Source organism: Aedes aegypti, chromosome 2 (assembly GCF_002204515.2).
Source record: "Aedes aegypti strain LVP_AGWG chromosome 2, AaegL5.0 Primary Assembly, whole genome shotgun sequence".
Taxonomy (NCBI): Eukaryota; Metazoa; Arthropoda; class Insecta; order Diptera; family Culicidae; genus Aedes; species Aedes aegypti.
In genome coordinates, this window is record NC_035108.1 from 377,267,397 (window position 1) to 377,287,048 (window position 19,652).

The 19,652-nt window shown below is 39.0% G+C and overlaps 1 protein-coding gene across 3 annotated transcripts in view; it reads left to right on the forward strand.

Annotated features, from left to right (window-relative positions):
• LOC5565305 (trissin receptor) overlaps window positions 1-19,652 on the forward strand; it is a 307,255-nt gene that overhangs the window by 193,199 nt on the left and 94,404 nt on the right. For all 3 annotated transcript variants that reach the window (XM_021846795.1, XM_021846797.1, XM_021846796.1), the window contains one exon: window positions 10,706-10,850. In XM_021846795.1, the coding sequence (XP_021702487.1) occupies window positions 10,706-10,850 (145 nt within the window). The remainder of the gene's footprint in view (window positions 1-10,705; window positions 10,851-19,652) is intronic.

A 19,652-nucleotide genomic window follows, 5' to 3' on the forward strand; every position in this document is an offset into this window, starting at 1 on the left:
TTTTTATGCTACATTCCTACCAAATCACTTCGGCCCCGCACTGGGTAAAGTGGTGGATCCTGAGATTTTTCTGGTTTATAATTTTTTTACATATTCCAATAGCTGCTTACTGGAATAGCTAACAATAGTGATAAACAACTTCGGAAGTGTTGCATTTAGTTAGAATTTCGATCCGATTGGTTTGAATTATACCTGATGCGAACTTGTTCATGCCAAGATGAAAATTCATTGATAAGGCACATTTTGGATAGAATAACAAAACAGGAATAGGTACAGATATGTTTCGTCTCATGAAAGGGCTTCGAAATGAAGCCGTCATTACACACAATCATGAACTCAACGGTCTCTGGACTAGTCAGCGGAATTATCTACTAAAAATGAGTTTCCAACACTTTTTATAAATCATTTAAAGGGTACTGGCAGTAGAAGCCCACGTATTTTAAGTTGTAAGTTCCTTGGAGGTATCAGATTACAGCTTAGTTGAAAGTCACGTGTATAACTTCTTCGAAATCGATTAGTATCATAGCCATAAGCACAGTTTTGGTAAACCGTTGTCCGTCAACCTAAAATACGAAAGCGATTAGAATAAATTGTGGGATTTCAAATAAGATCGATTTTCGTTTCCAAAAACTCCAAAATGCATCAAACTTGACTTCTCTATGTCAACATAACTATTTTTATTTCCTCACCGCCAAGCTTGCTTTGATCTAGCTATAAGAATCATAGCGTACGCAAGAAATGTCAGAAGGGGGTGATTCAAATTTTATGGCATGCTAGCGTAAAAAGCTGGATACAAAGCAAGCCTACTTTTCCTTGCTAGGGATTCTTCCCATTCGCAATACACATTCAACGGATTCAGTCTATCCTACACCCGAGTAGGTAAGCAAAGCTTTATGGTTTCTCCATAAAACATGTTCTCGACACTATGGACCGATGCACGAGTTCACTATTTGACGTTTGAGCGGTGCCGTGTTATTTACGTGACCATGGCAACGAGTGAATTCGGCACCGCTCAAACGTCAAATTAGTGAACTCATGCATTGGTTCATTCCCGTCGAGCGAGCATTATCCCCCTTCCAGCAAAACAACAACTAAAATCGCATTTATTTGCAATCGCACTTGTCAGCCGTTTGCTTCCGCAAAATGTATGTTTGTGTTGTTATGGTGCACCTTCCACAACATGCGACACCTTTGCTTGCAGCGTGCAAATCTTGTATCTCAACTGAACCATCGCACCTTTTTGCTACGTAGCCCGGCTGTAGATCCGGCCTAGTTCGAAGATTTATGCGTTTCTCTTTTGATTCAAGCGAGAAAATTTATAGTCCCCACAGTTCTTCCATTTTGGTTTACCCCTGAGACTTGGTGGGCTTCCGCTTTTCGGCTGCAATCGTTTGCAGTTTCCTGTCTCCTGTGTTTGTACAATAAATGTCAATCTTTCCAACAAATGGATACGCGTGTACATAACTGAAGTAATAAGTTGTTTTGCACGTTGGTTCACAGCAAGGATCAGGAACACAACAGCCCTTCTCTCCGGCAAAATCACAATAAATTATAGAACACCGTTACAAAAAAAGTTTTACACAGTCAAGTGAGATGTAGCTTAAGTGGAACAAATCGAGTTAAGCTCTGGAAGAAGTTTGAAATACACCGGCTGCTGGATGTGACTGTCGCATTCTTTCTCAATAGAGGTGTGTTGTTTGCGTTTCCAAGAAGCGTTAATCCAGTTGATAACATGGGAACAAATGGGTTGTGCTTCAATTGGAGATTTATGTCAATAACATCGTCCTCTGGAGAATTGATAGCTGTTTGAGAAAGTATGAGTTCTATACTGTATACACTAGACTGATGCAAATTTTGAAGTTTCTGCTCCCCTATGCTTAAACGATGTCAATTATGATAAAAATCATTCTCCCAAAGTTTGAAGTGATTTGGAAGAAAATTTGTTGTGCACACGCCATTTGAAGTTTATATGGAAATTACTATGGAAAAATTACTATGCAAATCTTTTGTGTTCAGTCTTCTAACTGCTCGTAATAATAATCTATGGAAAAGCGAACATACTCTTCTCATGTGAATTCTTCCCAGCTACAACTTTGCCGAGAACCACATTTTGATTGGACGTAAGGATAATTATCATTGATAACAAAGTCTAAACCATGCTGAGATGATCATTCAATTACTTTCAGAGCAACACTGCTTTTTTGCTGTAGAACAATAGAAATATTAGTAGTAGAACGCTAGTAGCGCTGTTGTCACAAAACTGATTTTGATTATTATTACCTTTAATTATGGGTTTTCATTGTTTGTTCAATGCCTTGTCGTTGTTTATGTTTTTATAATTAATTTGACACTTTGATGCCCGGTACTCAGGCTGTCAGTTCGTGGCAAACTAGATGTTGGTAACACGAACAGCAGCGACATTAGCATTCTTAGGTTAATGCTTCTACTTGTAGAACATAGTAGCCTGGATTACTTTGATCTATTCTACCAGTAGAAGCATTAACCTAAGAATGCTAATGTCGCTGCTGTTCTTGTTACCAACATCTAGTTTGCCACGAACTGACAGCTTGAGTACCGGGCCTCAAAGTGTCAGATTAATTTTCAAAACCAAAACAACAACATGGTATTGAACAAACAATGAAAATCCATAATTTAAGGTAATAATTATTAAAATCATTTTTTTGAGAACAACGCTTCTAGCGTTCTACTACTAATATTTCTATTATTCTACTCGCCAGGAGCATCACTGTTGCCTGCCGAGCAGTTGGTTAGGCATGCAAAATGCAAACCCACTTTATGATTATGAATATCAATTTATCCTGACGTGCAATCAAAATGTGGTCTTCGGCAAAGTTGTAGCTGAAAAAATTTCACATGAATAGAGTTTTTTCACTTTTCCATAAAAAATTATGACGACGAGATAGAAGGCTGAACACAAAAGGTTGGCGTTTTCCATAGTAATCTCCATATAAACTTCAAATGGCGTGTGCACAGTCATATTTCTTCCGAATCACTTCAAACTTTGAGAGAATGCTGTTTACCATAATATAAGGGTTCATTCAAATATTACGTAACGCAAAATTTGCCAATTTTGGGCCCCCTCCCTCCCCCACGTAACAGCTTTTGTATGGAAAATTTTAAATGTTTGTATGGACCGTAACACTAGTTAAGACCCCCTCCCTCCCCCTCTTGTGTTACGTAATATTTGAACAATCCCTAAATAGTTTAAGCATAGGGGAGCCAAAATTTCAAAATTTGCATCACTTTAGTATACACCCTATGTATACGAAAAAGGATTCAAGTAATCAAGAATATTTTTTAAGTGTTACTTTTTATGCCCATCGATTCCTTTTCGATTCTTGATTGGACCCGCGCCTTCAAATTTTCAGACCCGTGAGTGAATAAATGTCCTAGAAGACTTCGTCAACTATTTACTTAATGTGGATGCTTACCACAAACAAAAGGAAGGGTTAGTTTTTGAATTAACAACTTCCTTCTCAAACAGTGATGTTTAAAACTGTCACTTAACGTGGCAAAAATGGAAGAAAAGACTTTTCTCCGGAAGGCGCGCTTTTTTCCAAGGGTTGGTGGTTAATGTTGGTGATTGCATCAAAATGAGCAATCAGTTCGATGCTCTAGGCAATTTTCCCGAACATTTAATCGAAGCAACCTCTAGGTGCCTCTAGCCTAGTCAGTGAGGAAGCAAAGAGTATTGTGGTCAGTTGTTCCGAATTTGGGGTATTTAGACAGGAGGTCTTGAACTCCATTAGGGGAATCAAGGTTTCCTTCCAAATCGCAAAGAAATGAGACTGCCACGTTTTGCCGGAAACTCTTAAAGACCGCGAACTTCTTCTCAAACATCTGGAAAAGAAGAAGCACATTTTTTTACTTATGACGACAAAACTGAACGTTTGTTCAAAGTTGTCTTGAAAGGTCTCTTAAGTGACTATAAATCACCTGAAGAGATCAAAAATAGAATAAATGATATACCGTTTTGTCTCAAATTCCGAACAGACTCATATTCCGAACACTCGGCGATGGTTGAAATGTTTCGCTGAAATATGTCATCGAATCACAAGGAAATGGCAGTCAATTGCAATTCAATTTAGACGTATTTTAATCTGTTTTATAACTCTGGAGTAGTGATGAGTCTCTAGTTCGAGACCAGTAGAACTAGTTACGGAAAAAATATTTGCGAAATTATTCATTTGCAAGGATGGAAATCTAGTGATCATGACAAAATAAATGATGCATCGCAGTTGTTCTTTATCGTGCGATCATAGCAACAACGAGTAATCATAAGTCGTCAAGTCCTAACAACAAACTCCGCTCCGCGAAAAATGAATCGCTCGGCATGTGTGCTAACGATCAATTCTTCGCAAACCAAAGTCATAACTTTTGGGGGATTTTTACGTTTTTATTCCGCGATATGCCTTGTGGTATGTCATTTAAGATTCGAATGTCAATCGGGTATGGTTTGGGTTAATTATGCCGTGAACGCGTTCTGATTCATGTTAATCGCGGCTTGTTACAACATCCGACAAACGGTTTGTCCTGCGACAAACAGTTCAACGGATGCTCCATTTATCCTTTCTATGCGCGCTTGATGAGCTGTTCAAATCATGCTTCTGCAAGAGCAACGGCCCTCTTCGACCATTCAAATACTATGTCGTTAGTCGCTAGAGGTGATTTTTTTCCATCCTTGTTCATTTGAATACGATTTATTCGTGCTGTTCGGAATTTGAATCATGGTGTTCGGAATATGAGACAGCATAAACACAGTGTTCGGTATTTGAATCAAAATGTTGTTCCATACTTTTACGTTAAAACAATAATAAAATTAATTTTATCAACATTATTACTGGTACACTCAACAGTTAACAGTTAGACTTTACGAAGAAATTAAAAATTACACAAATATCAGCCAATTTATGCAAGTCAGATGCATTTGAAGTCACTGTTGGCCTTAAGTGTTCGGAATATGAGTCAAAACGGTACTTGGATTTTCCCCAGTCCAAGAAGCCCAAGCAGGACAGTTCGGTTTTGCGTTGTCCGATAGATTTGGCTCACAATTTCGTGCATGTTTTCGTCGCCGGAGATTTTTTTTTCCTGTTTTGGAGCGTCTTGCTGGGTAGTGCTTCGTGAAGCCCAAGCAGGACAGTTTTTACATTCAGAAATGGAATAGTGAAAAGTGGAAAATGAAAGAGTGATTTGTTTGATTTGTGTCCTCAGTACTGTTGGTTTTTGGCTGCCCTAAGTTCACCGAACCATCTGGAAGTGACAGGCAGCACATAAATTTAGAGAATCAATCCGGTGAGTTTGTTCCAGTATGATACTTTTTCTTTTGTGAGCCTTCCGGATCGTTTTTGTCCGCGTCGTGGAACTTCTGATCGTTTCTTGAATGGAAAATGTTATTTTCGGAGTTTGATAATTATGTTCAGATTGCGCATTCTGTCCGGGCGGGTGTTACGCAACTAACAATCGGTTGTGGATGCTTTTTAACCGTTCGATGACCCTGGAGGGATCGATTCTGCTTTTCGTATAATTTTGAGCAGAAAAACCGACTGTGTTATCCTAGGGTGTTTAGTTCGAACGCGCTTCCTTTCGTTTTTCGATTATCTAAAAATACAGTACCACCCAGTACAGTTTTTCAATAGGCGTGATTTTTTTTACGCGTATCGTTATTTTATACAATCCGATGACCCTGGAGGGATCGGTTTTGCTTTTTACTGGTTATTGAGCAAAAATATCACTGCACAATCGACAAGCATTTCGCGAAATACTATTCATACTATAAATAAGCTATTGTTTTCTCTTTTGATTGCCGGCATTCAAAAGATTAATTTGAAAACGCTTAAACAACAAATATGTATGGTCTATCGCCAGCTTTCTAGGCGAATCCTGACAATATACCTTCCCCAACCTCCAACTCCGTAGCACTTATGATGGTGTCGCTGAGTCGGTGGCCTCTCATTAAGTAAGTGCTACATCAACATTTCCTTCCCCTATCCCAAGTTACGGTAAAGATGGGCGTGGCCGGGAATAGCGATATTCATGCTTTTAGTATTCTTGTTTATGATTTGAACAAGGTATACTCCCCTGCCTTGTTCTTGAAAGTAGTCAGGATGAAATTATTAAAAAGAAACATGAATGTTGCTAGTATCCAATCTACGAAGTATACCGTAACTACGCTAACGCTAACGCTAACTTGGATTTTCCCCAGTCCAAGTAATCAGTACGAAAAAGAGAACCCAATTTGGCATTGTTCGGAAAGGGCTTTCTCAAGAATATTATTTAGTTCACTTTAATAAAATATATCTAAATAATATTAAAGCTTTAGAAAAAGCTAAACTTATGTTCGATGTCCGTGTGACATGGGGACATTTCCAGAATCCCACTTAGTGCCGTTTGGAGTAATAGTGGGGTCATGACACAAAACATTGCCGCATGGATGCTCTAAATGCATGCTTTGCCGAGGTGGTTCTTCTCACGCTAAGGAGGCCGTCCTGTAAAAAAAAGTTATCAGAAAGATTGTACGTGCGAATTGCGGGGGCAACCATTGGTCTAACTTTTGATATTATCCTACGCGCAAAAGAATCGTTGAGGCTCGTACAAGGCAGATGAATGGAAACGTTTTTCGTAGCCGGAATTTCCCTGGCAATTTTAGTTAACGATCACTTGCTTAAGAATCATACCAATCAAGTTTTTGAGTTATCAAGTTATTTTGAGGCAGTAATTCATGGTAGAAAATTTTCACGACAAAGGATTGTAGAATAATTTCGACTGCGCCGTTATCTAAACGCTATTTGAGCTGTTCAGTGAGGGCACTTTCGAGTATGAAATTTTATCGACTTACCAAAACATGATTCACGTTTTCAATATCTCTATGTTCAATCAGTAAAGGATTTGAATGCAAGACTATATTTTTGATGAAAGGTCTCTGATGTCTCTTTTTTACTCTTAAATCACTATTGAGAAGTGAGAAGGTATTCGGTTTTCTTACAGTTGTAATTCCTAACTTGATCGTTCCGCTACTTTAAGAATGTGGTGAGTACACTCTCCACAGGGGCGCCCCTTTATCAGTCAAAATTGGATCCCTTGATAAAGCCAAAAAATTACACCGATATTTTCCATGCATCAGAATCTTAGTCCTTACTTCTCCAAACTAAAGAACAAAATAAATAAAAGATTAGAAAACAAATTGTTGCATTCGACTCATTTTTTTCTTTGTCTCAAGATCATTTTCGGCAGCTGGGAAAACCGAGACTTGTCACTTTTAATAGAATATAAATACAACAAGGACTAAAAATTTTCCTTTGATTACTATAATATCCTGTTCTCTTCGTTTGAAGCAGTCAGGACTAGGGTTCACTGGTAGATCTTTACCCCATAACGCACCACGAAAAGGTGATCTACCCGCGTTATGGGTATTGCTTGAAGATAATTATGATGCAACATTTCTTCTCAAATTTCAGAAACTAATACAGGGTTCTCTCCAGAAATGCTTCAAGAAATTCCTCTACCAATTATTTCAGTAATTTTTCAATCGATGTTCAAAGAAATTGCTCCAGAATTTGCTTCAGGAAATCCTCGAGCACTTCAACATTACTACCACCAGTAATTTTCTCAGGGATAGAATTCTCCAGTCGTTGCTCCAAAAATTCCTCGAGGAGTTATTTGAGTGAATCTATTAAGAACATTTCAAATAATTCCTTAAATTCGTGTTTTATAATTGAGATTTCTTAGACTTTTTCTTTGAAATTCTCCAGTATTTCATCCAAGGATTGCTGTAGTTCTTCCAGTAAATGAATTAGCCAGTTTTTTGGGTAATGGAATATTCATGAAATATTCAAAAGTTTATTCAAAGTTCCACACCTGTTAACACTACAGCAATTGTTTCAAGAAATTCTCCGATCATTCCAAAACATTTTTTTTTTGGATTCCGTTCCATATTTTTCCAGGAGTTCTTTCGCAAAATTCTGCGGGATGTTATCCAGAGATTAAATTGATTTTTTTTTCGATTATCTTTAAGTCTTTAAAATATTTTTTTAAGAGATCTTTAAAAAATTCTGGACAATTTTATATGAATCCTGAGAAATCTGTTAAGTACAGTGGGATTCTGTTTTTGGCAGCAAAGTTGAAATTTTCAGTAGCCAAAAACGGAGCCCACATTGTTTTTATAACTATTGGTCTTGAAAACATCATTAGAATGTTAATACAACATCTTAACGGAATCATAAGGCGTCAAGACTTCGAAAAGGTTAACTACGAAACATTTTTCCGTAGGGTTATACTTTGCTATGAATGCTATAACGCCCCGTTATGTTAATGCTGGTAAACGTTTTTCTGGTGGAATTTTTACGTCAACGTCTAGAAGCTTTATGTATACTTTTTGTATAAGTGGGTAATGTAAAATCAATAATCACAGAACTAGACATTTTCTTCAAATTATGTAAGAATACGAAATAAAATAAAATTTATTTTTTGTTTTCTTACAAAGACATATTAACGAAAAAAAGCGCTGGGTTTTGCAAAATGACATAAGCTTTTTTCTAATTTATTGAACATTCAAAATTAATTTAGCTTCGGGACTTTAGCGTAAAATTTGATAAAATTCAGTAAGTTTAGAATTGCCTCTTTTATTTATGTTTCTGATAAAGTAATGCATTTAATAATAAATAATTGACAGCAATTAAAAGGGCATACATAAATAAGAGATGATCTGTAAATGCGACTTGTAATTTTAAAGATTTGATTGTTTACTTGAAATAGTTTTTAATTTAGCATGATATATGTTTTACACCAATCTTATGAAATAAAGGGAAATTTACAGGATCCTGTTATGAAACCTCAAGAGCCTGAAAGGAATCTTCAGGTTCTTATAAGGAATCTAAAAAAAAAGCTTATGCTCTGGAACATCTTGCCAGGCATCCGTAGGATGAATTCTCAGGATCTTGCTATGGATTTTGCTAGGAGTTAACATCTTGGGATTCCGCAGCGATATTGCTGAAAATGTTCATGTCTTCGATGAAAATTTTCAAAAGATTATTATGGTCAGGCTACCACTCAAATTACTCTGGAAACCTTTTCAAAATCCCAAAGCTTTCGTCGGAAATACTCAAGATATCAAGTGAAATTCGCATTCTCCCACTTAAAATTTACAGGACGCCCTAGAAATCTTGAAAGTTTATTCGGAATAACCAAATTTTGAACATAATTCCCCATAACCAATTATACATTCCAAGATTCCTCAAGAAACCCTCAGTGTCCACTTGAAATCTGCAGACATCCTAATGAATTTGTTAAAATTTCTGAAAAGTCTCCTAGGAACCAATAATCCCCTAAAATCCCTGATTTTGATTTTAATCATGTCCCTGTTATACTTTAAATATCCCATGAAGCGATTCTCAATCCTATAAGCTCCACTTTCAACTATTTTCGAGCCGACTGGAATATATATGAAACGTATATCGACTCTAATCTTGATGTTAACATTTCTTTATAAACAAAACTTGATATTAACAATGCTCTTGTAACTTTAACGAATTCCATTATTGATTTTCCTGACAAAATAAAAAATGCCAAAATGCCAATTTTTGAATCAGACAAAAATCCTGCAGAAGCTTCTGGCTATCGTTCAATCAGTTTGCTTTCCACCATCAGTAAACTTTTTAACAAGATCATTTTGAACTAAATGATGGTCCACATTCACGAAAATTTTGTTTTTCGCCAATGAACAGTTCAGATATCCAACATGGACATTCAAAAATCATCAACTTTTACGTGTAACAAATTTCATTCGTTCCGACTAATCTGAAAGCTATTCTTCTGGTCTTGCCCTTTTAGACATAGAAAAAGCATTCGACAGTGTTTGGTATGAGAAGCTTGATTGTAAAATCAAAAAACTTTAATTTTCCAACATACATTATTATCAGAACTCCGAATCTGGAGCTGGTGTTCTCAAGGCAGCATTTTGGGTCAATATTATACAATATTTTCACATCGGACTTCCCTGAGTTACCTTAGGAATGTAAAAAATCTTTATTTGCGGATGACACAGGCATTTCCGCCACATAACGAAGCCTGCGCGTCATCTGTAGTAGATTGCAAAAAAGTTTGGATGTTTTTTCTTCATACTTGCAAAAATGAAACGCTTCCAAAACTCAACTTTCAATATTCCCACATACACCAAAAACTCTTTATTAAAAACATATGAGTAGACATGTTGTAATACAGACGGTAGGCGCGGCCGGCAATGGAATTTATCCCATCTTTGACATCTGATTTGTCAGTTTTTTCTCAAACATTTTCCAGAAATATTTGCAATAAATTAGACAACATGCATTCATACTTAATGCGAGAAACTTTCTTACTTTTCACGCAATAAAGTGCAATGTTCAAAAATATTCCTGATTAAAACCGTACACCATTTGTAATAAATTCAGCATTAAATTAGGTAAAACAACACTGTCCTTCACTTGGAATTCTACTCCCTCGGTCTGCAAGTTGCAGCATAAAAGTGTCAAACTCATAACAAATTCATTCTCGAAATTCATTCGGGATTACACAGAACAAATTTATTAGGTTACCGCAACGCAACTGCTCTCAGCCCCTATTACCCTACTCGAAGAAAATTGCTTAATATTTCTAACAACTTTTGTTTTCCATTCTTCTCTCCCTTTTTATCTTGCTATCATCCTTATAGGCAACCTGCTTGTGATTCTGGTAGTGACACTCTCGCGAAGGCTCCGTTCGATAACCAACTTTTTCCTGGCGAATCTGGCGGTGGCCGACCTGTGCGTCGGAGTGTTCTGCGTGATGCAAAACTTGACCATCTACTTGATCGAAAGGTAAGGAAAAATGTTTGTTAGGGTGTGGCTTATTTTTAAAAAGTTATCAAAACCAAAAGATAGTGTGTTCTTTTTTTTCTTGAACTACTTATGGGCTTAGGCAAATTAATTGTTTTGCAAGCTTTTCATTAGTATAATTTTTCAGAGAATTTCAATAAAAGGTTATTTTTTTTAAACTAACGAAGTTATAAAAATTACACTTAATGTCCTATTTAATAACTTGAAAGTTTCGCGTTCAGTATATTAAGGGCGTAACTGCAATGATCGATTTCTCTTCATCGATTTCCTCTTTAGCCAATTATTGAATTGGGCGACTGTTTTTGACTACTATTTTCCATTCAGTAGAAAAAACCTCATTGTCTTTCCTCATCTTTCATCAAATCGATTGAGTTTCGTGTACTGATCAAAAGAGAGAATCGATGAAGAGAAATCGATCACTGTCGATACGCCTGTATGATACTCAACGCGAGAAGTCTACTTTGAAGTCCCTTGAGCCATTTCTAAATAACACAAACTTACGGGTTTGAAAACTTTCGAAAAATAAGCCTCACCCTAATGTATTCGTTTTGAGGGGTAGGGACAGATTGGTGCAGCTGTGGGATACAAAAGGCAACACCTGGTCGAAGATACGATAACTTTCGTTTATGAGTTTAATTCTGCGGAATAATCTGATTCGTTGGTGTACACGTGTTTGCTTCATGAATTTTTCATTTAGGTGATGCGATGAGGAGTTGTTCCCAATCCGCAGTGCACTCGATTTTTTTGTGAGGTTCGTGACATACAGCATTGATTCATCGAGTATAATGAATTCATAAAGAAATTATTTGGAAAGCACTTCTGTTACACGTAAAAGTTAGAACAACAGTGAATCAATCACGAATCATCTTTACACCTAACTTATATTGTTTCATGACAAGCGTGTATAGCTGAAACGTGAATTTAATTGGATTTCAATATAAAAAAACACTTCCTAGCACAAAAGTCCCATCCTGATTTATGTGTTGATGCCAGTCGCAAAGTTTCTCCGAAGCAATTTCATTCCCCATTGAAACGAAACAAGAATTCAGTCAAACCCACTCCCACTCGTCAACTCGTCTATTGTCAAGATAGAACGATGACAGGTATATTTGATATCATTGGGGGTGTTCTTTTTTTTGCTGGAATTGGTTGTGCAATCATTTTCGGAATTGTGTAACTGTTACGCGCGTTCACAGTGTTGGCAGTGGAATTTTCCGTGTTATTACTAGTTGATTTAATTTATTTTGCTTGTTTTGTTTATTTGGTAGATTTAGGCGTCATAGGACATAGCCGAACCGAATTTATTTTCGCACTTTGTACTGAAACTGTGCCTTTTTTTTCTTACCTTTTGCTGGGGGATTGAAACTACTGCATCCATTATTTAGAACTATTGTAGTATGTCACAGTTTACTGCACATTGATTAGACGATCAGCTGCTTACCATGACACGTTCCCAATCAGGTAAGATGTGGTTTATGAAACCAATCACCTTTCTCGGATCAGCAGACCAGATCTCACTGGGCTGTAAACAGCCGCTATCGAGAAACTTTGATCTGCGCCTGTATAATGCACCACAACTGCAAAGCAGATGTTCCGAGGTTTCACTTTCAATATTACAAAAGCGACAAATATCATTCTGAACCTGGCCAATGTTCTTCATATGATATTTGCTCGGACAGTGCCCAGTTACTAGGCCAGTGTATGTACAAAGAGCCCTCTTGTTGAGCTCTAAAATCTTTTTAGTTTTATTTGCGTTTGGAGTTATAAATCTTTTAGACTGGGTACACTTTTTGACATCCATCCAGTTGGTCATCACCTTTTGTTCTTCCCAGCACTTAAGTTCCATTTTTACTGCACAGTTTGGTATACCACAGAATGGTTCCGGGCCAACAAACTGTGAATTTGACCCCCGTTTTGCAAGATCATCTGCCTTTTCATTCCCTTCAATGCCATAGTGTCCTGGAACCCAGTACAAATTTACCGAGTTTGATTCACGATTGTGCGATATTTGCCAGAAAACCATTCGCCAGAAAACTATTCGCCAGAATGACATCTGCCAGAAAGCCAAACGCCAGAATGTACCGTTTACCAGAAAACAATTTGCCAGAAAGTACCATTCCCCAGAATTATTTTTCATGTCGATTTTGATCAATTAGTTCATGGTGAAATATCCCGGAATCAGAAGATGGCTGTCACAATAGTCAGCTTGTATCCCTATTCACATTTTTAAGAGCACTTAGTTGAACTAATATTACGACAACAGAATCGCTTTTAATTTTAAGCTTTTTGCTAGTGCACAGATCGGAAACAATATTTCACTGTTATTCTACATCTCTTGCGAGATTTTTGCCTATGAAGTTTCGATTCATTATTCTAAGGTGTTTTACCTGTTTTAAACTTCAAAAAAATTGCTTTTCCTTTAACCACAAGTTGTTATTTATGAAAATTTTGTATATTACCAGGTAGTTTCTGCTGCTTTTCAATAGGTAGTTTATTAGGGTTGTGCTACTTGCTCTTAAATATCGGTATTCTGAATGTCATTTCCCAGAACATCAGTTCCACGAATGCCTTTCTCGGACGATCTTTTCCCCGAAAAGTTTTTGACACTAATAATTGTCGTAATTTCATGCATTTCAAGATGCTGAACGGTTCATCTGACATGCACCCTTCTTCTTTAATCAGCGATTCTTTAAAGTTTCGCCGAACTCAGCATTTTTCTCCTTTTCTTTATCGTTTTTTCTAGCTCACCACTTTTTCACTGAAGATTGTTTTTTATCCATTTTGAACTGCATCTCTTTTGGAGCAGTCCATAAACCATGTGGTCGTTTAAGGGGGTAGAGGGGGTGATTCTATCCAAATACCGCGATCCTTACAAATGTTGGGTCATTCAAGGGAATGGATTGCGGGAAAAAGTGTAATTCGGGTAACTGGCGTTCGGATAAATGACATTCGAGGTAACGACAGTCGGGTAAAAGTAGCACAATCGGTTTTTAATGATATTGGTCACCTAAATTTCAATATATGAAAAAGTATTCAAAAAAGAGTTATTGCATATCGCTACTTAAAAGATTTAAGGGCAAATAAGAATACTCCATTCTTCAAAAATAGGATGTTCTTCATTAACTTCTTTATCGATCAGACGGCACAAATAGTTGCAACGTATATCGAAATCTCGTAGTACTAATCTTTAAGAAGCAGCAAAACTTTAAAGAACAGCTTATGATGGAAAGAAGTGGTTAGAACACTCGCCTCTCACGCCGAGGACCTGGGATCGAATCCCATCCCCGACATAGTCACTTATGACGTAAAAAGTTATAGTGACGACTTCCTTCGGAAGGGAAGTAAAGCCGTTGGTCCCGAGATGAACTAGCCCAGGGCTAAAAATCTCGTTAATAAAGTCAAATCAATCAATCTTATGATGGAAAGAAGGAAGAACCTCCTGTGAAATCGTCCGAACCATAATTCCCTGTACAACTTATATATAAAAAAAACATTTTCATTAAAACTGCACAAAATCAAATACAAATCTTATGGGATTTACAAGTAACTTTAAAATAACATTAACTCATGTTTAATATCTCTGAAAATCGCATCGAACAATAGTTGCAACGTATATCAAAATCTCGTAAATATCTAATGAACTAGTCCTTAAGAAGCAACAAAACTTTGAAGAACAGCTAATGATGAAAAGAAGGGAGAATCCCTTGTGATGTCTTCCAAACTATAATTCCCTGTACATGTTATTAAGGAAAATCTTACTTTATTATCCATCATGCTGAATATCAAACATTTATATCAGTAAGCAATATATTTCATACACAGTGTGAGCAGCTATTATTTGATTAAATTGTTGTTGTATTGTGTGTTCTTCTTTTTTCAAGTTCAACTTTCCCTCCGTAATAATCGCTGTCTGTTCAATTCACATTAATATAGTTACAAATGTGGATGTTGATAATTGAATACGCGAGAAGCCGATATTTTTTGGAAGTCATTTGTACCTAGTCAATGAATTAGAATTAGAACCTCAATACCCAAAACGAATATTCGAACCTTGCTCACTAAGTCAACTGGATATGGTCTCCAAGGAACCATGTACTTTTAGGGTATACCAACAAAAATAATCTCGCGAAATTTGTTGACGCTCTGGCTCGGTTACTTCTCCTCCAATTGAAAACTTGATTTATCTGAAAAAAAAATATAGGGGAAGGTCCATTCTGGGGAATGGTACATTCTGGCGAATGGTTTTCTGGCATATGGTACTTTCTGGCGGATGTCATTCTGGCGAATAGTTTTCTGGCGAATGGTTTTCTGGCAAATATCGCACAATCTGATTCACACAACTGTCGCAACGAGAGAATACATTCCCAGACGAGTTTTGATGTACATTTATATGCACTTAATGCGTTTAGAGCTGCTTGACTATCAGAGAAAATACATATATTTGCATATCTGTATTTTCTTTTCAGACAGACATTTACACATTCAAGTATTGCAAAAATCTCAACTTGAAACACTGTTGGCCAATGTCCCATTGCAACTGAAATATTTACTCCGGGTCCAAAGATCCCAGCCCCTGTATTTGTTCCAATTTTTGAGCCGTCAGTAAAGAATATGATTGAGCCTTCGCGAACCGTGGGACCTCCGACATCCCAACTTGTACGCGTCATACGCTCTACAAGGTAAGCGACTTGTAGAGAAAATCATAGTTGTCCTCAGATCTCATCCAGTCTCCGTTCATACTCATCACCGGTCCTCTTTTAAAGTGTTGCAAAATGCTCAAGTGGCCAATAAGATCACCTGGCAAATAATTTTTAGACCTCTTAAGCCTTAGAGCACTTCTTTCCGCTTCTAATTGCCCATATTCGTGCAAAGGCAGGAGATTGAGGTAGCATCTAACGCTTTCGACTGTGCCTTAATATAAGATTTACGATTAAATATCATTTGGTGTGCAGGAATGGTGTTTTCCCGACGCACATAATCAACAGCTTTAAGTGCGTTTTTCCTTTACTTGAAGAAAACAGCCCCTACGTCAACGAATTACAACGTCATGCTACTAGATTCAAAAAAGCGATTCTGAATGTAGAAATCAAGCACACGTTCTACAAAATCAAGCAGCTTAAAACAATCATCTCCAACCTCAAGGTTGCAATATGCGAGCGCATACCGGAACAAGCTAGTTCCACCTTCTTCCTCAGTCAGGAGTCTTTCTACGAAAGACACGTGCGGTACAGTAGGAACAGAACTGAGAAGAAGTACCAGGCTATCGTTAGCAGATCCGTGGCATCAGACGACAAGGGGAATGGCATACCGTCACAAAATTCGAAAGCATTACACAACACCACGGGGGTAACTTTACCTCCCAAACCGGAAATGCTGCTAAGTCTGGGATCCCAATTCGCCTTGTCGTACACCGATGTCGGAGAAATACCGATATACCACCTTATAGCGGATGTTGAACAGGTAATACAAACCAATCCAAACAGGGATACATGCGACAAAAACAGATGCTTGATAGCGAATCAGATACAAAGCAACTAGAATGCGGAAAAGAGAGGCAGAAAGGACACGATAAGCAACTTCTATCACTCTGCCACGAAATCAACCCGAACATTCCTCCAACAACATCCTGACATCGTGGTAATAGATGCGGATAAAGGAAACAAAACGGTAGTAATGAAGAGGAATGAGTACGATGTTAAGCTACAAGCGATGATCGATGATGACGTCACATACCTAAAGCTGTCTAACGACCCCACAGCCAACTATCAACGCAAGAACAACCAATTCGCAAAACGTCTTTTGGATTTGAAGCTTATCGACCGCAAGACTAAGATGAGGTTAAAAACGTATACAGCTACAGCACCGCGCATATACGGTGCACCCAAGGCTCACAAGGAGGGTCTACCACTCAGACCGGTTGTAGCATGTATGACGTCACCGTCGTACGAACTATCGAAATATGTAGGAACAATTCTCCAACGTTCATTAGAGAGCAAGTACAACATATCGGACTCGTTCTCCTTCTGCGAGTACATTAACAATGTATCGCTGGATGTGGTTTCGCTGTTCACGTGCATCCCAAGAGAGTTGGTGGTACAAAACGTCATCATGCATTGGGAGGCTATAAAAGAACACACGGACATCAACCTAGATTTGTTCTGAGAGATAACAGAGTTCTGTATAAATTGCAGCTACTTTCAATTCAAGAGACAATATTATCAAAAGGTATATGGGACAGCGATGGGCAATCCTCTCTCACCCATAATCGCGGATCTTGTGATGGAAACTTTGTTGGATACAGTCACAAAAAAAGATCAATTTCCCCATGCCAGTGATAAAGAAATATGTTGATGACCTGATGTTGGCGGTCCCAAAAGGCGAAATCGAAACCGTGAGGGACACGTTCAACAATTACCACGAGAAAATACAATTCACAGTGGAAGTAGAAAAAGAGGGACGACTACCATATCTGGACTTAATGTTGGTCAGAAAACCAGACCAGTCAATTAAAACAGAATGGTATGCTAAACCGATTGCATCAGGCAGATTCTTGAACTATCGATCAGCGCATAGTATGACACTCAAGATAAATGTTGCCTTAAAAGCGGCAGTGAACACGGATCCGGACATGTTCAGAACCACGATGCAACGCTGCATTGATCAAGGAATCTTCCCGGATGTATGGAAACGACAGAAATTGGTGCTACTACCAAAGGCGGGGAAACCACCAGGTGACCCGTCGGCGTATAGACCTATCTGTCTACTAGATACGACGGGCAAGTTATTGGAGAGGTTGATTCTCAACAGACTAGTACCGTATACGGAGAGTGCAGACGGCCTGTCCAACAACCAGTTTGGATTCAGAAAAGGTAAATCTACTCTGGACGCCATCCAGTCGGTCGTTCAAACAGCTGAGGTGGCAATCGAGCATAAAAGGAGCGGCATCCGTTACTGCGCGGTTGTCACTCTGGATGTGAAGAATGCGTTCAACAGCGCAAGCTGGGAAGCAATAGCACACGCGCTTCACCGCCTCAAGGTACCGGTGCAGTTGTGTAAGCTTCTAGAAAGCTATTTTGATGGTAGGATTCTACTGTATGACACAGAGGAGGGGCAGAAAAGCGTTCGAATTACCGCGGGAGTACCTCAAGGTTCAATCCTGGGCCCGCTGTTATGGAATGCGATGTACGATGACGTACTGAGGTTGCCCCTTCCGACGGGTGTTAAGATTGTTGGCTTCGCCGACGATATCACCCTAGTGGTCTATGGTGAATCGATGGAGGAAGTAGAGTTGACAGCAGCGCACTCTATTTCCCTGGTTGAGGAGTGGATGAAGTCTAGGAAACTAGGACTGGCCCGTCACAAGACTGAGGTGGTGGTGGTCAACAACCGCAGGTCCGAGCAACGGGCGCTTATCTCGGTAGGTGATTGCACCATAGAGTCCAAGCGATCCCTTAGGCATCTTGGGGTAATGATCGATGACAAGCTGAGCTTCGCTAGCCACGTTGAATATGCCTGTAAAAGGGCATCTACGGCTATAGCGGCGCTTTCGAGGATGATGTCTAACAGCTCTGCTGTAATTGCCAGCAAACGCAAGCTGCTGGCAAGCGTGGCGCTATCCATACTAAGGTATGGAGGACCAATCTGGTCAAAAGCGCTTAAAACGAACAGAAACCTAAAGCGGTTGGAAAGCACGTACAGGATAATGTGCTTAAGAGTAGCAAGTGCATACCGGACGGTATCTAAAGAGGCCGTGTGCATCATAGCCGGGATGACGCCCATCGGGCTCATCATCAAGGAAGATGTTCAATGCTTCAACCAAAGGGGTACCAGAGGAGTCCGCGACACGTGTAAAGAGGAAACGCTCAGAAGCTGGCAGCAGGAATGGGATAACTCCACTAAGGGTAGATGGACCCATCGACTAATACCAAATGTGTCAGATTGGTATGGTAGAAGCCATGGGGAAGTGAACTTCCACCTGACGCAGTTTCTGTCAGGACATGGTTGCTATAGACAGTACCTGCATAGGTTCGGGCACTCAGAATCTCCTGCGTGCCCCAATTGTGCTGGTGTAGAGGAAACAGCGGAGCATGTCGTGTTCGATTGCCCCCGTTTCATTGTTGTGAGAGGTCGCATGCTCACTACATGCGGAGGGGACACGTCCCCCGACAATATTATAGAGAGAATGTGTGCGGATGCCGAGTGCTGGAATGCAGTAACCACGGCTGTCACTCACACTATGTTAGAATTGCAGCGTCTATGGCGCGCCGACCAAGAGTTGGCTGCAGAGGATTAGCCCTGCCGAGGCTGGTCCCTTGTAACATTGTTTAAGTCGGCTAGGAGAAGCAGTTTGCCTAGGCTACTTCTGCTACACGTGTTGTGCTATATGCACTGGTCCCTTCCCGAAGAAATACCGTAAGGTGGTTCCGGGGAGATGAGGGTCTGAGTCCAAGGGTCATGTCGATGCACTGTTCACCACTTGAGCAATTCTAAATGAATTGCTCATGCACAGTGCATAGGCTGGTTTTAGCGGGTCGTCGTTGGTGCGTCATCCCCGCATTCCCTGAGTTATCTTCTCAGGGGATCTGTTTGCAGATTTCCCCCTTGTAAAAAACAAAAAAAAAAACACTCAAGATAAATGTCACCAAGAATCTGATCAAAAGAGTCACCACATTTTCTACTAACGTAGACGATGCCACAACGAAGAAAATTATCCACAACCAACTACGACAAAACGACTATCCCAGATCACTGATCAATCGCCTCATCAACCAAATCCAAGAAAAT